The 16776-nt window shown below is 42.3% G+C and overlaps 1 protein-coding gene across 4 annotated transcripts in view; it reads right to left on the bottom strand.

The window, feature by feature from the left end:
• Nucleotides 1-16776, bottom strand: part of LOC125978698 (cadherin-23-like) — a 104779-nt gene that overhangs the window by 17886 nt on the left and 70117 nt on the right. For all 4 annotated transcript variants that reach the window (XR_007485121.2, XM_049736276.2, XM_049736274.2 and 1 more), the window contains exons 14-17: nt 9106-9170; nt 8451-8688; nt 5883-5988; nt 5424-5551 (exon numbers count right to left, since the gene is read on the bottom strand). Coding sequence is in view for 3 of the 4 variants with exons in the window: in XM_049736276.2 (XP_049592233.1) it covers nt 5424-5551; nt 5883-5988; nt 8451-8688; nt 9106-9170 (537 nt within the window). In the remaining variant the exon portion in view is untranslated. The remainder of the gene's footprint in view (nt 1-5423; nt 5552-5882; nt 5989-8450; nt 8689-9105; nt 9171-16776) is intronic.

Raw genomic sequence — 16776 nt, 5'->3', positions numbered from 1 at the left:
AAACAGTGTGTGAAGTGGCTGTAGGCAGAGCAGGCGCTTGTGCGCTTCCCTGACTAGTTGACACTTGTTTGAATGAAAAGGAGGAGGGGGAATTGGCTGGGCTTCCTGAAAAACTGTGGACCAAGGGCCCATCTGATGTAGGACTTTTAAAATCCATTTCCCCAGTACAGATCAAACCAAGATCAGAGTGGCGTCCAAGAGTTAAACAATATCCTTTAAAACAGGAGGCAATGAACGGGATTGCCCCTGTTATAAATGATCTTTTGACAGGAGGAATCATTAGGGAGTGTTCGGATTCTCCTTGCAACACTCCCATTTTCCCAGTCCAAAAGGCCGACAAAATTAATTGGCGAATGATACAAGATTTACGAGCAGTGAATGATGCAGTGCAAACAAGAGCACCCAATGTGCCTGACCCACACACACTTCTGAACACTTTGAAACCTAATCAGAAGTATTTCACAGTAATTGATCTCAGCAATGCATTTTTCTCAGTGCCAATTCACCCAGACTCACAGTTTTGGTTCGCTTTTACCTTTAAAGGACAAAGCTATACATACACCAGATTGCCACAAGGATTTGCTGATAGTCCAACTATTTTCGTTCAAGCTATCATGTCCTGTTTGTGTGAAACATAATCCACAAGGAAACATGAGACCTAAGAGAGGCTCATTTCCAAAACCCTCTTATCCATTTCAAATCATGCATATGGATTTTATTGAACTCACACAAAGTGGACCTTACAAATACTGCCTAGTGATAATTGATGCATTTTCAAAGTGGGTGGAAGTAGTTCCATCTAAACGCGCAGATGCCTTAACAGTGGCAAAAGCTATCTGCAAAACCATCATACCAACTCATGGCATCCCCCAAACCATTTACAGTGACAATGGTCCACACTTTGTGAACCAAGTTGTGCAGAACATGGCTGTACACCTTGGAATAACGTTAAAAAACCACTGTGCTTGGCATCCTTCGAGCGCAGGCCTGGTTGAACGGGCAAACTTTACTATCAAAAGCAGGTTGAAAAAATGCATGGAAACAACAGGCAGACCTTGGCCAGAGTGCCTCGACTTAGTGAAGCTCTATATGAGAATTACTCCCACTTCAGAAGGACTAACACCTTTTGAAATCATACATGGGAGACCATATAGACTACCAGTGTTCCCTGCAGATTTGCAAAAAGCAGATGAAGAACAGACCTTGGCAGATTATCTAATCAGGACGCTCAAACTGAAAGATGTGTCAAATGCAAATTTACTGCCGCCTGATCTCTCCCCCTCACAGGTGGACAACCCCATCAATCCAGGAGACTGGGTCTACATCAAGGTCATCAAAAGAAAGAACTGGGCCAGCCCGCGGTGGGAGGGACCGTTCCAAGTTTTGCTTGCTACTCCCACGGCGGTAAAAATCTCTCAACGGCCCAGCTGGATTCACCTCAGCCACTGCAAGTTGCAGAGAGTGCTGGACCCCTAATTCGGAGTGGTGGGGAAGGCTGACTACAAAGGGGCCCTGTCGTTTAGGGCGAGGCGTCTCAATGTTGGTGAAGAATTCATCGATCCCCACTCCGCTAGGCGAGGGGATGCCCCAGTGTCTCTGCCATCCTAGTAGCAACGGGGCTCCATATGCCAGATGGATCCTCTGCTGCGTTGTGGTTGGAGCGTGCTATGGTCTATTGACTCATCTGAACAGACCAAATGACAATGTTGCCCGTGGTAAACGATGGTCACATGATGAGAACTTTGAAGACTGGTCATGGGACCCCACAAACCCATACGAAACCAACACTTGGTACCGATATGTCAGGTTCACTGTGAGAGCTCACACACAGGAGGGATGCTATGTGTGTTCGAAACTCCCCCCTTCCTCCACGCAAGTTCGCTTGGAGGCCAGAGCAATGAATGCCACTGAAGCAAAATGTATGGCATCCATGGGAGGAGTTGGATATCAGCACCGTGCCGTCACAGTCAAAGATGCTGACCCTTACCGCCCTGGACTTGCTGACGGTGCCTGTGATCAGCTGTTCTGGACAAATCTCAATGTGACTGTTAAAGGACGAACAATACCACAAGTGGCCTACACAGAGAGACCAGCTGGAGTGAATTACACATGTTACATCCAAGGTAACAAGACCCACGTCTGCATTAAGGACGACTGCTCTCCAGGAGGAAACTGGATGGGAGCTCTGGACATCACCGATGAGTGTCAAGATAAGAGAGCCATTTCAGGTGGGGAGGGCTCTCCAACCAACATGGCTACACCATCGAATGGAACATACTTCATACAGAATGGCTGGTGGCTTTGTGGTCACAAGGTTTATCCGATGCTGCCCGCCAACTGGACAGGAGTGTGTGCACCAGTGTGGGTGACAGACCACACCTACAGGATACGACACCATTTGTTGACAGGAGCACGTAACTCTACTGGACGTCGACGCAGAGCAGTTACAACCTTTGACCCTCATGACCCTGTCTGGGGTGTGAACGTTCCAGAGGACCATAAAGTATGGTCTGCCGGAGACAAAGTTGTCCTTGCGCTCTTCCCTCAGATTGGGGTTGGGAAACTATCGCTCTTCATCGAGACACTGAACTATCGTTTTCAATCCTTTGTGAATCTCTCGCTGCAAGTCAACGATGGACAAAATAGAGAGATTCAGGCTATCAGACTGATGGTCTTGCAAAACAGGATGGTTCTGGACTTGTTGACGGCAGCACAAGGTGGTGTGTGCCACATCATTGGGACTTCCTGTTGCACATACATACCAGGAGAAAATGACACCCACATCAACGACGCCATGAATTCACTGAAGAACTTACAGCAGGCCATGTCTAATGACAAGGTCCCACATCAGTTTGATTTCTTTTCGTGGTTTTTCTCTGGCAACTGGTGGCAACTGCTGTTGAAATTGCTGTCTCCTGTGCTTGTTGTGCTGATGGTGTTGTGCTTGTTTACGACCTGCGTTATCCCATGTTTGAAGTCTGCTGTGTCGAAGTTTGTGTCCTCTACTGTAGCCCAGGTTCATATACAACTCCTTAGAAATGACGGATGTGATGACGATGATGAAACATGGATTGCGTAGATGCTGTTCTGTTGAGCATGTTTTACAGAAACTTGATGATTTGACCATCGAAAATGCTTCGCAAGTGATGGATACAATGATGTACTGTTTCTGTGTTTTTCTTTTTATTTTTTGTTATTCATAGCATTCTGGCCGCCTGTGGCGACGGGGCCGTGTAAGAATTTTCCTGCTAATAACATCTGGCCAGCAGGTTTTTCGCTTACACAATAAGTTTGATCTGGGGTATTAAGGTAATGCCTCATCTTCACTGGAAAGTGTTGCTATCATTGTTTGTTGTTTTTATTTTTACTATTCTACTTTCTTCATTATACGTATATATGTTTTTTTTTTTCCTTTTCTTGCTTGTCTTTGTTGTTTGGGGTGACATAATCATATGATAAAACAGGAGGGAGATGTTAGGGTTTTCCAGGTTATCTTGATCCTATGATTATGTTGGAACGTAACCTGTAATAATTAAACTCACCTGTCCTGTCTTAACAAAAGTAGTAGAACAAAGTGACTAGCTGCAGAGGAAGCAATCAAAGTTGTTTAGTTCACACAACATCGTGAAGGACCCCCTGCTGTGCTTTGATCAGCCAGGGGCTTCGGCCATTTGTCTACTCTGACCCCCACTCTCACCCCCACTCTGTTTCTCTTAATAAATATGCCCTTGCAGGAAGGAGACCTTTCAGACTTCATTCCTTCAACGAGTGAACTCTCCACCTGCAGGTGTCTAAAAGAACTTGCCTTGTTTTCCGTGTGGTTCTTGCAAAATAAGTTGGAGTGAGCAAATCTCTAACACAGTCTCCATGTTACGCTTGGGCATTGTGTGTGATTTTGTCATCAGTTGATAAACCACTGTGGCATGAGTCACAACATTGTGGCAAACTGACGAGGGAAATAGGAAGCAAGAAAGATATGGGCGGAATACAAAATTATGATCATCTCTCCCCGATGCCTTTTGCATTGCGGTAAATATTTGCCCCAACATCATTGCTTCCTCATGTAGGGCACAAGAAAATGCCAGTTGAATAGCAACATGTATGTTTATTTTTGATGGTTAGAAACTCTCTAGGAAGCATCAATATTATTAAATAAAACACCATATGTTGTAGGTACATCATAATATTTATTATTTTTGATCAACCCTTTGGTCCTCAGTAATTGCAATCAATCAGTGATTGAAAAACAAATATGATTCCACCAGACATTAATTTGATTTTCAATGCAAACTTTGCGCACACACTATAATGATAAATTCCCAATTTTTTCATATCAAATGGTAAACTACAAATCTTTTCAAAAATATTAGCAGCCTTTATGAAATGATGGATGGTGAATTCGCTGTCAATGTTTTAGAGGAAAGGGAAAGTGTATTTTTGCAGGTAGAAGTTGTTATTGTAGGTGAAGAGCTCACAACTTCTGTATACCTTCTGCACCTTTATATTTAGTATCATATGCATAATAGCTGTTTGAGTACTTTTACTGTTTCAAGATTAATGCTAAACTGCAAAACAAACAGTCGAAGAGCTTGTCCAGAAAACCACTTTGTAGTGTTGATAGTACTTATACTAGCAAATGTGTTTTGAAAAGGTATCATACTGGAATTATTAAACGCAATTCAAACAATTTAATTCAATTTCCATAATAGTCCTACCTTTAGTTGCATCCTCCATCAATCCAATCCAGTTGGAGAGCTTCTCCAGAAAACCACTTTGTAGTGTTGATAGTACTTGTATTAGCAAATGTTTTTTTGAGGAGGTATCATACTGGAATTATCAAACGCAATTCAAACGATTTAATTAAATTTCCATAACAGTCCTACAGTTACTTATTTTTTTTAGTTGCATCCTCCATCAATCCACCACTTGTGCCGTTTCAGGTCACAGGTGCACTGGAGTCTTTTCCAGCTGACTTTAACAAAAACCCACGTTCACAATTACGGACAATCTACTCTTTAGTTGACCTAATTTACATCTTTACATACATACATATTTGTCCAAATGTGCCCGGAAATTGTCTAGCATGTTATTTGAATAACTGTTAATGTTACGTCAGGCCCGTTCTCAGCTCCTCGTTTGTGTTTGTCATGTTAGCATACCGTATTGTTTAGCCTGTTTTTGCTGGTTCATGTCTGTACTTGGTGTTGAATTTTGTCAAATAAATTACCCCCAAAATGCGACTTAAACTCCAGTGCGACTTATATATGTTTTTTCCTCTTTATGGCCATTTTATGGCTAATGTGACTTGTACCCCAGAACGACTTCTACTCCAGAAAATACGGTAGTTTAGGGTGTATACCACTTCTACAAAGTACGCATATTGTGTGTTTTTGTACGTGTGTATTTTGTAGGGCTCTACTTACAATAACCTCGACTGTGACAGCGACAGTACTGTTGAGTGCTGGGTTTCCTCCGTCTTTGGCCATGACCGTCAGATGGATTGTTCCACTGAGAATTTTTTCGTAGTCCAGAGGCCTGGTTACGCTGATCACTTATGAAGGGAGATTATAAGAGAAGGTAAGCCTTTCCATATTGTTGAAGACCTTCAAAGAGATTCTATCTATAGGGAAATGTCCATTGATCTGATTTTACATAAGAGGTCATGTCCTTCCATACCAAACTCATCCAAGTGTTCCTTTTTGGACCTTGATTTGCGCACTGAAGCAGAGTCATGTTAATCAGAAGAGTCTACTGCAAACCTGCTCTTACTAAGATGGTTAGCCTCGAATTGTCCTACATATTGGATGAATTCAGGTGTTTGGCAATTACAAAATATAGCACACACCAAAAATGCATTCTTATTTTTTCAATGCTAAACACACCTGCATATCCTTCCACCATGATGATACTGAAGTAGTGAGGGAAAGCCGAAGCTGAAATGATGGCATATGTGATGAAGTTGTTAGGAGGAGAATCCTCATCTGTTGCCTGCGGGCAAGAGAAGGTACAGAAGAAATCTAGAGTTATAGATTTTGAGTGAGTGAGTGCAAAGGGAAACAAAAACTCAACTAGTGCCAGCTTTTTACTGCCCACGTTTAAGCCGGTTCCAGCTATTAGCCTCAGGATATCTAAACACCAACTTAGTGAAAAACTGGCCAAAAAAAAACCCATTTCCAGGTAACCCACAATAATAACAATAATGATACCACTCTGTCATTATTTTGCTTTTGGCTGGAGTTGGTCATGACTCTTCCAGATGTTTTCAGTGTACTGGCATCATTCTCTTGGGCACGTTGTCAAATCTTCTGCTTACATGAGCCCACATTTTGATTTACCGTATTTGCCGGTGTACAGGTCGACTCGGTGTATAAGTCGACCCCCTAAAATTCGACGGAAATTTACGATTTTATGATATATCCTTTGTATAAGTCGAGCTCAATTGTTGCATTATATTAAACTTCAAAATTCAATATGCGAAATTTATTGACGAAATGTGTTCAAATTCCGGGAGGCCGTGCGCATGCGGCTGTTTATAAGCACCGCGGAGGAGATCGCGGCCGGCGAGCTCGCGCACGCTGCCCGGCACCAACGGGAGGCCGGAAATAGCTCCAAGCCGAGCGGATCGGCACTTTATAAGCACCGCGGAGGAGATCGCGGCGCCTCATTCGACTTCCAGCGGCCGGCGAGCTCACGCACCCGCCCGGCACATCCGGGAGGCCGTGCGCACGCGCCAAGTGGCCGAAAATAGCCCCCGCCGAGCGGATCGGCTGTTTATAAGCACCGCGGAGGAGATCGCGGCGCCTCATTCGACTTCCAGCGGCCGGCGAGCTCGCGCACCCGCCCGGCACATCCGGGAGGCCGTGCGCACGCGCCAAGTGGCCGAAAATAGCCCCCGCCGAGCGGATCGGCTGTTTATAAGCACCGCGGGGGAGATCGCGGCGCCTCATTCGACTTCCAGCGGCCGGCGAGCTCGCGCACGCCGCCCGGCACCAACGGGAGGCCGGAAATAGCTCCAAGCCGAGCGGATCGGCACTTTATAAGCACCGCGGAGGAGATCGCGGCGCCTCATTCGACTTCCAGCGGGCCGCGCACTCGCGCACGCCGCCCGGTTCAAATTTTCTAAGTGCAACGCACAATGAGATGCATGAGAAACGGCCTTGGTTACCATCACATTTGAAGCGATGAATACGAAGTTAAATTTTATGACTCGGTGTATAAGTCAAGGTCGATTTTTTTCGGTCGATTTTGGATCGAAAAAGGTCGACCAATACACCGGCAAATACGGTAAATCCATTTGAACAAAGACAACCATAGTAAATCAAATAATTCTTTGAAAACATCAGCAAAGTCTGTCACTGTAACACTTCTGTTTACATCTGGTATTTTATTACCAACCAATTTCAACAAAACTTTGTTGCCTGGCTCTTTATGCTTGTCTAGTGGGCCATGCCAAGTCTAGCGCACGGGGTCTGCTGACCCAGCATTTGGTGACATGTGGCTTCCTCGTTCCTCTAGGGCAGCTTATTAATATCAAAAGCGTTTAAGGTTATCGTAGACTCATCAAACACAGCGAGCCAGGCGTTGAACCAAGTAATCGCTTGGAGTCCTGCAGTGTAAACACAAGCTGCCACTGTGCACTGTGGAACGGAAAACCATGGCTGGACCCTCCGTTACAAGCCATGTAATAGGCTTTCTTGAGGGCACAATCAAAAGAAGTGCTGAGCCATTAGTTACCATTGTGCCCGTGCACCTCTGGCTTTTGTGTGGCAGTGACAAATAGCAAACACAACAGGTCAGTCTGATCTCCTTGGATACAGTGCACACAAGCACAGAACTACATGACTATACAGTACAACACAGAGGAGAACAAGGTACTAGATGAATGAAAATGTCAACTGAGTATACACAGTACGTGTATTTGTATGGAAATTCAGTAAAGTATGACCAACAATTTTTTAATATACCATATTTTCCGGACTATAAGACGCACCGGACTATAAGGCGCACTTTCAATGAATGGCCCATTTTAAAACTTTGTCCTCATATAAGGTGCACCGGACTATAAGGTGCACCATTTATGCATCATGTCAGATTTCTAATCCAAATCAAATCATTCTCCATTTCATATTTTTTATTTCAACTTTAGACGCAACAAATCACTTTATAATCATAAAATAATGATCCATAGTCCTTTTTGGTTCATAATTCATAGTCTTCAGCGAGCCACTTATGATTGATTTCATGACACAATGCTTCGGGCCAGTTTAAATTTAGGAATTTGGTCCATATATAAGGCGCACTGGACTATAAGGCACACTGTCGCCTTTTGAGAAAATTTTTGGTTTTTAGGTGCGCCTTATAGTCCGGAAAATACGGTGTGTATATATATATATATATATATATATATATATATTTTTTTTGTCCATTCTTGCAAGTTTTTATCCCCTCACCCTGATTCGGGCCACTGGCTGGACAGCCTGTTCGTTCTCTCTCAACGAGCCTACGTAAACCTCCTTCTGGAAGAGTGGGGTGTTGTCGTTTATGTCCAATACGTTGACTCTGACTCTCCCGGTGGTCTCCTCTCCACCGCCGTCCCTCGCCAACACAGTCAATGTGAAGCGACGCATTAACTCGTAATCCAAACTGGACCGCAGAGTCACCCAGCCTGTCTCAGCATCTAAGGAAAACCTGCAGTACAAGACAAATAATTGGCTTGATGGTCCTGCTTGTGGAGACATGTATCATCACAATAGGCTGGATTGATTGATTCATTCATTGACTGTTTAAAAGTGGATGTTAAATTGTATGTTCACTCCAAGAAATTACATGCGGCATTGGCGTTTTATGTGATCTAATCAGATTGCGATAAATTACTAAAATCTAAATTGTGTCTTCACTCACTCCAAGATATTGTACAAGGTGATGGCAACAAGTGTGGAGGCTGCTGAATGGTTTGTACCGTGCATTGTTTGGAAGGGCAAGTTTAAAGCACACATTTAAAGTGATGGCATTGCATTAGATATGGCTCCTCTCGTTTTCCATTTTCCTTTGCCAGAGAATATAGTATATATGATACAGTGAAGTGAATTTGTAAATGAATCTTACTGGTCTGGCTCATCGCTGAAGAAGTAATGCACTATACCAAATGTGCCAAGGTCCCCATCTGTAGCCTGGATAAAAAAAAATACAAGATTGTTATGGTGTAATACATTTCTTGGAGAAATGAGTGGATACAGATACTGAAAGTCAGTCTGGGTTTAGTATATTGTGTTCATGCTTAGTTCACGACTGGACATTTTTTTACTTCGGCACAAAGAATGTACCTGCAGAAGCTGTGTGGGCTCGAGCGCAATTGGGAGTCAACAAATGGCACAAACAAGGTGGATATGGTCTGGATATACTGCAGACATGTTTTATTTTGCCATAAGTTTGGAGCAAAAATGGATGGAGAACCTACTTCCCCTAGGCTAGAGTATATGTGGCCTGTGAGAGCATAAACAACAAATAAAACCTCAGAGGAACTTTTAAAAAAAATGGCCCAAAATATTCAACCCCCAATGGCTCATAATATGAAATAATGAACATTGAAATGTCATATCATTTTTGTAAAAAAAAAACAAAAAAACAACAACCTTGGTATAGTCTATGACACTCAGAGGGCTTTATAAAAAAAGAAGAAAGAGATTGACCCTGATAGTAAAAAGTTATTTTTTTTTTTTTAATCAGATATGACTGTATAGTACTCTATAATAATAAAAATCCATCCATTCATTCATCTTCTATATCCCCTCTATGGTTGCAAGTGTGCTTGAGCCTACATTACCTGACCTTTATTGAGAGGGAGGGCACACTTTGGACTGGATGCCAGCCGATTGCCGATAAAAATAAACTTAAATTTAAAATCACTGTTCCAAGCCTTAATAAGTGGGAAGTTTCCATCACAATGGACATCCAGCATAAAATATTAATCATGTGGACTTGCTGTAATGACCCCAGATGGGGTAAGGCAAAGAAGACTTCTCAATGACCCCTATAGTCTTGTGAAAAAAGTTGTGATTATGTATCACAATTCCACGCAGAGGGCTTTATAAAAAAAGAAGAAAGAGATTGACCCTGATAGTAAAAAGTTTTTTTTTTTTTTATCAGATATGACTGTATAGTACTGTATCATAATAAAATCCATCCATTCATTCATCTTCTATATCCCCTCTATGGTTGCAAGTGTGCTTGAGCCTACATTACCTGACCTTTATTGAGAGGGAGGGCACACTCTGGACTGGATGCCGGCCGATTGCCGATTAAAATAAACTTAAATTTAAAATCACTGTTCCAAGCCTTAATAAGTGGGAAGCTTCCATCACAATGGACATCCAGCATAAAATATTAATCATGTGGACTTGCTGTAATGACCCCAGATGGGGTAAGGCAAAGAAGACTTCTCAATGACCCCTATAGTCTTGTGAAAAAAGTTGTGATTATGTATAACAATTCCAGAGATAGTATAAAGGCTGCAGCTAAATGCTTTTTTCCCTTCTTATATAAAAAAAAAAAAAAAAAAAAACTCACAGAGACCATCCTCCACATCACTGTGGATAGTAAATCAATTTCTTTTTTTTTTTTTTTAATGTCCAAATCCCTTTGTTGTCAAATGCACTGAAGCACACGCTGCAAAGAGGGACACCAAATACATACAAAGTCGTTAGAACTCCAGTCAGATTCTTTTATTAACCTCTGAGGTTTCATCTGCTGTGTCTCAGAGCTCATCCTTAAACGCAACTCATCTTCTTCTCTTCCTCTTTATTTCTGAATTTCTATTCATTCGCACTTCTCCTTTATCTTCCACACATTCCTTCTGTTTTTACCCCCTCTTTCAGCATTGCATCCCCCCACTCCGCCTCTCTCTTCCCATGCACTACATATCTCCTGTGCACACTCTTTCTCCTTGATGCTTCTGTCTCTCTTTTGCTCCCTCTTTCCCAGGTGAGTGACAGGCCCATAAGTGCTCCAATGATAGCAGTGGGGGTGTTAGCGTGACAGCTATCGAGGCAGAGACAGAAGCTCCTCCGAGGAGCTATAGTGAAAGAGAGAGAGTGAGCACGCGCTCGAGAGAGAGAGAGAGAGAGAGAGAGAGAGAGAGAGAGAGAGAGAGAGAGAGAGAGAGAGAGAGAGAGAGAGAGAGAGAGAGAGAGAAATGGGTGCGAGGTTAAGAAGTCAAAGCGATAGCCATCTTTTCTTTCCCCCCCATCAGTCATTAACTCCCATCCTCTGAACAATCAGCATGACAGTGTGGACAAGTCACTTTGCCAACTGCAAGTCAAAGACGTTCAACTTTAGATGCAAACAAGCTCAAAGGATGTGAAATCTAAACTACAACTTTACCTAACAACTGGAACCATTTGGTATTATCATTATACTGTACATTAAGTTCTCTTTCAATAAGGATTCAAAATTGGACGGTGAATTAGCAACCAATATCATGAGATAATCACAACTGACAAATTTCAGTCATGCATAAATTCAAACAAAAAACGCATATGAGCAGTGATTTTGGTTTTCTCGCTTTGGGTGATTTTTAGGTTTGCGTCAGAATGAAAATCTTACTGTCTTCATATAAATTTTTGATGCATAGTATAAATAAAGCCCAAATTGTCTATGGGAGTTATTACAGGTATATATATTTTTTATTATATATGTTACATTTGTTCTTTTCCTTTAGCTACAATGCTAGAATTATGATAAACTGCAAAAACCAAATAATGAATAGTAAAATTCCAAATTAAGTTTTGATGACAGCAGTAATGATCCTGTGCTTAAATGTGACTGTACTGTGAAAGTTAAAGGGTTAAAATATCCACTGCACCTAACTATTATCGTCAGCATTCTTTTTCAAAAAAGTTGTTAAGGAGTTGGTGCACAAAAAGTCAGTGAGCTGCTGATTGCCAATATAAAGTCTAAAAACCCCCACAGGGCCTCAGGCACTAACTACAAAAGAGAAATTAGTTTTCAGTTGACCAGTTTGGTTAAATGATGTGTTTCTTTCCATCAGAGAGGGGAGGCCAGCAGGCAAACACACTTATCGTATGTGTGTATGGCTCACAATATGAGTACCTGCGTATGTGTGGCGCTCAGTAGGATCATGTACAGTGGTCAGTAGTTTGCGATAAACTCATCATTATTTCAGGACATGTACTTTTTGGTATATCTCTAGTTTGGTTAAAGATCATTTCCTAAACTGAGATGACAGAATATAGAAAACCAATTTTCACAACGCTTATAGACGTGCACATGGACCAGAGAATGGGGCCACTACGCTTTGGTGTAGATCAATAAATTTCATTTAGCATATACTATTTTATCCTAAAGGTGATGATAAGCCTGTTGGTACTTTGGGTAACAGAAAACAACACATGTAGTTTTAACCACACTTGGCTAAATTTCTGCTTTAATAAACATCAGATTTGACTGAGGCTCTCAGATTGTAATCAAATAATATGTTTACAATTCCTAATGTAGTCTGTCAGTGTTAAACTAGACGACATTATGCTATAAGATATTTGCCTGTGTGTTCACGTGACAGTGGCAGCAGCAAAATATCCACCATTAAGTTTAGGAATCTATAATTATTCTAAGCACATGTGAAGAGGTAAAAAATAGCCTTTAACGCAGAAAAGGAGAAAAGAGGTGCAAAGAAAAAGGTGGGGGACTGTATTGGATGCAAAAACTGTGGATCCTGTTTGAGCTGCCAGTGAAAAGGCTTAAATCAGCTGGCAGCTCCGTGTTGCTGAAAGGCCTTCATCCTCCCCCTCTCTTTCTGCCTCTGTCCTCGACGATGAAGGAATGAGATTAGAGAGTTGTGACGACACTGAAGACACACGCTGAATAAAAGGAACAAAGTGGTAGCAGCAGTATCGTCGAATGATGAGGGAGCAGACTCAAGACATGACATAGTCACAATAGACATGCTTAACATGCAGCCAAAACTAGGGCAGGGATGTTCTTTTCACGCAAATGTCCCATTTAGTGACATGACTAAACCGCACATCACCCCAATTTATTTGTAATGAAATGTGTTAATGCTTGATATCTTTTCATCCATCCATCCATCCATCCATTTTCTGAACCGCTTAGTCCCCACGGGGGTCGCGGGCGTGCTGGAGCCTATCCCAGCCGTCATCGGGCAGTAGGCGGGGGACACCCTGAACTGGTTGCCAGCCAATCGCAGGGCACACAGAGACAGACAACCAATCGCACTCACACTCACACCTAGGGACAATTTGGAGTCTTCAATCGGCCTACCAAGCATGTTTTTGGAATGTGGGAGGAAACCGGAGTGCCCGGAGAAAACCCACGCGGGCCCGGGGAGAACATGCAAACTCCACACAGGGAGGGCCGGAGGTGGAATCGAACCCGCACCCTCCTAACTGTGAGGCGGACGTGCTACCCAGTGCGCCACCGAGCCGCCGATATCTTTTCACGACAAATTAAATGCAGACTAATTCAACATGTTCTTAAACTCGTTTTTAAATGAATCCCTACATCAACTCATATCCTAATGTACTGTTTGATATGTCCTCATGCTATTACTATCACTATAGGAAACCAGTTTTGTCACTGGCAGGACTCAGGCATAGGGAATATCGCTCAACCGAGCAGCCAACCGAGCAGCCAACCGAGCAGTCAACTGAGCAGCCAACCAAACAGCCATTCGACCGACTAACCCACCGACCAACACAGTGACCAACCCACTGGCCAACCCACTGACCGACCGACCGAACGACCGACCGACCGACCGACCAACCAACCAACCAACCAACCAACCAACCAGACAGTGAGACAGTGAGACAGTGAGACAGTGAGACAGTGAGACAACCAACCAACCAACCAACCAACCAACCAACCAACCAACCAACCAACCAACCAACCAACCAACCAACCAACCAACCAACCAACCAACCAACCAACCAACCAACCAACCAACCAACCAACCAACCAACCAGACAGTGAGACAGTGAGACAGTGAGACAGTGAGACAGTGAGACAGTGAGACAGTGAGACAACCAACCAACCAACCAACCAACCAACCAACCAACCAACCAACCAACCAACCAACCAACCAACCAACCAACCAACCAACCAACCAACCAACCAACCAACCAACCAACCAGACAGTGAGACAGTGAGACAGTGAGACAGTGAGACAGTGAGACAGTGAGACAGTGAGACAACCAACCAACCAACCAACCAACCAACCAACCAACCAACCAACCAACCAACCAACCAACCAACCAACCAACCAACCAACCAACCAACCAACCAACCAACCAACCAACCAACCAACCAACCAACCAACCAACCAACCAACCAGACAGTGAGACAGTGAGACAGTGAGACAGTGAGACAGTGAGACAGTGAGACAGTGAGACAACCAACCAACCAACCAACCAACCAACCAACCAACCAACCAACCAACCAACCAACCAACCAACCAACCAACCAACCAACCAACCAACCAACCAACCAACCAACCAACCAACCAACCAACCAACCAACCAACCAACCAACCAACCAACCAACCAACCAGACAGTGAGACAGTGAGACAGTGAGACAGTGAGACAGTGAGACAGTGAGACAGTGAGACAACCAACCAACCAACCAACCAACCAACCAACCAACCAACCAACCAACCAACCAACCAACCAACCAACCAACCAACCAACCAACCAACCAACCAACCAACCAACCAACCAACCAACCAACCAACCAACCAACCAACCAACCAACCAAGCCCACCCACCCAATCAACCAACTGGAAACAATTTGGGCGAGTCCTTGTCTGTGCTAATATGATCGTGTCACAGTGCACTAATCAAAATCACTCGTCATACTTGGGGGAGTTTGGTGTGAAAGAAAATCAACAGCCAAAAAGCACTCACATTCTAATTGTAAACTAATTAAAATGATAGAGGAGAGATACTCTTTGTAACCTTCCACTGCAAAATCACGTTGATTTCTACTAACATTAGCAGCTGCTAATGTCTAGAGTCTTACGAGTAAAAAAAAAAAAAAAAAAAGACACAAAGAGATGAAGTGAGAGAGGAACGGATAGAGACAAAAGAGTAAATCACAATAAATATTTATACTGATAAGTAACACTGCAAAGCATAAATATTAAACAGCTGTGTTTGTGTGTGTACTTATGTGTTGGGCGTAAGTGTCCACGGGGATGCAGGAGTGGGCACTACCAAATGCATCAGCTCCCTCTGTACATCAGCTCTGATCAGATGAGCAATGAATATTAACCTAAAACAAGCCTTTCAGCAACATTATCAGATTGCTTGTTGGGCACTTTTGAGAAGAGCTGGCAACAACATGCATAATTCCAATTAGCATAGGTATAAAGCATTGTATAAACATTACCAAGACTCCACCCTCTCTCTCTCGCACTACGACAGCTACAGAAATGAGCACAGCACACACTACTTGACAATAATAATATTTATGGCAAGGTAAAAAAGAGGAATCACTTATGACATATGACACTCATTTTATGACTCTCTTTCAACATGAATGTGTAAATTATCTACTGAGGATACTTGATCAATAGTTCCAATTTTCATGTCAACTCAAAATTCAAGATGACTTTTTTTTTTTTTTTTTTTACCAATTCAATGTATTCTCAAGCACTACCGTTAGAGGACAGTTGTAAAGTGCTAAATTATGTTGCAGTAAAGTACATAATAACAAATAATGTGCATTTAAGCTATTTTGCATAGTCATGCACTAACAAGTAGAAAGGTCATTGAAAATCTGTCTGTCAAGACTCATAATGTAGTCTTTATTATTAATTAATTGCTTTGAGAATTTAAGTATGGCTTGAAGCAGAGAAAAAACTCTGTCTCACTCGCAAACAAACTCATTCAACTGCAGACATTACATCCACTTCAAGGATTATTGCAATAATAGGCAATTTAGTTTAGCAGTAAGTCATTGTATAGATATTATATGACTGGACATGCACGCCATTAAAATGAGAAAGCCATCATTGTTTTTTTGCAATAAAAATTATCTGGCAACCTTATTTTGCCTCTCGCAGACAATTGACACCTTTGGGTCTCTCAACACATTTAGAGAAGTTTAGAGAATGAAGCCTTGGAGAACAATGAATGGCACGTTATGAAGTTGGTGACAATATACTCGCACAAGAGGTTCATTTGAGAGTAGATGCAAGACTTGCAATAACAAGTCATCTAAATCTTTTTTTTTTTAAGATAGTAAATTGATTTACTAGTAATTACTTTTATATTTTCACATTTCTATAAAAAATATTTTGCTTTGCAAGGCCTTTTTTTCCAGTTTTTTTTTTCTTTTGGCAGTGGTGGCTGGTCCCAAAAATAGAATGAAAAATGAATCATAAAATATATTTAGAACTAATATGTATATGAACATCTTTACATGGGCAGAATTTAGCCATCCAAGTGAATAGATGGATGAAAAATCCTACCTCAACTTTAAATAACTCCTCGTGACCACCACAAAGACACTGAGCGTGAACTTGTTTCATCAGACAGCAGCACGAAAATAAACTACCCGCTGCATTCATTTCATCACAAACATTGTAACTCACTGTCTAAACTACTAATGAACTAAATTATGACAGACTCACACGGGTAAACAAATCTATGAAAACACATTACCGGACAAACACACAACGCTAGATTGGAATCATGTGGGCTCACTAATTGAGCAAAGCCTGCAATGACACTGATTTTAGCCAT

This window comes from Syngnathus scovelli, chromosome 12 (assembly GCF_024217435.2).
Source record: "Syngnathus scovelli strain Florida chromosome 12, RoL_Ssco_1.2, whole genome shotgun sequence".
Classification (NCBI taxonomy): Eukaryota; Metazoa; Chordata; class Actinopteri; order Syngnathiformes; family Syngnathidae; genus Syngnathus; species Syngnathus scovelli.
This window is presented reverse-complemented; position numbering and strand designations above follow the sequence as displayed.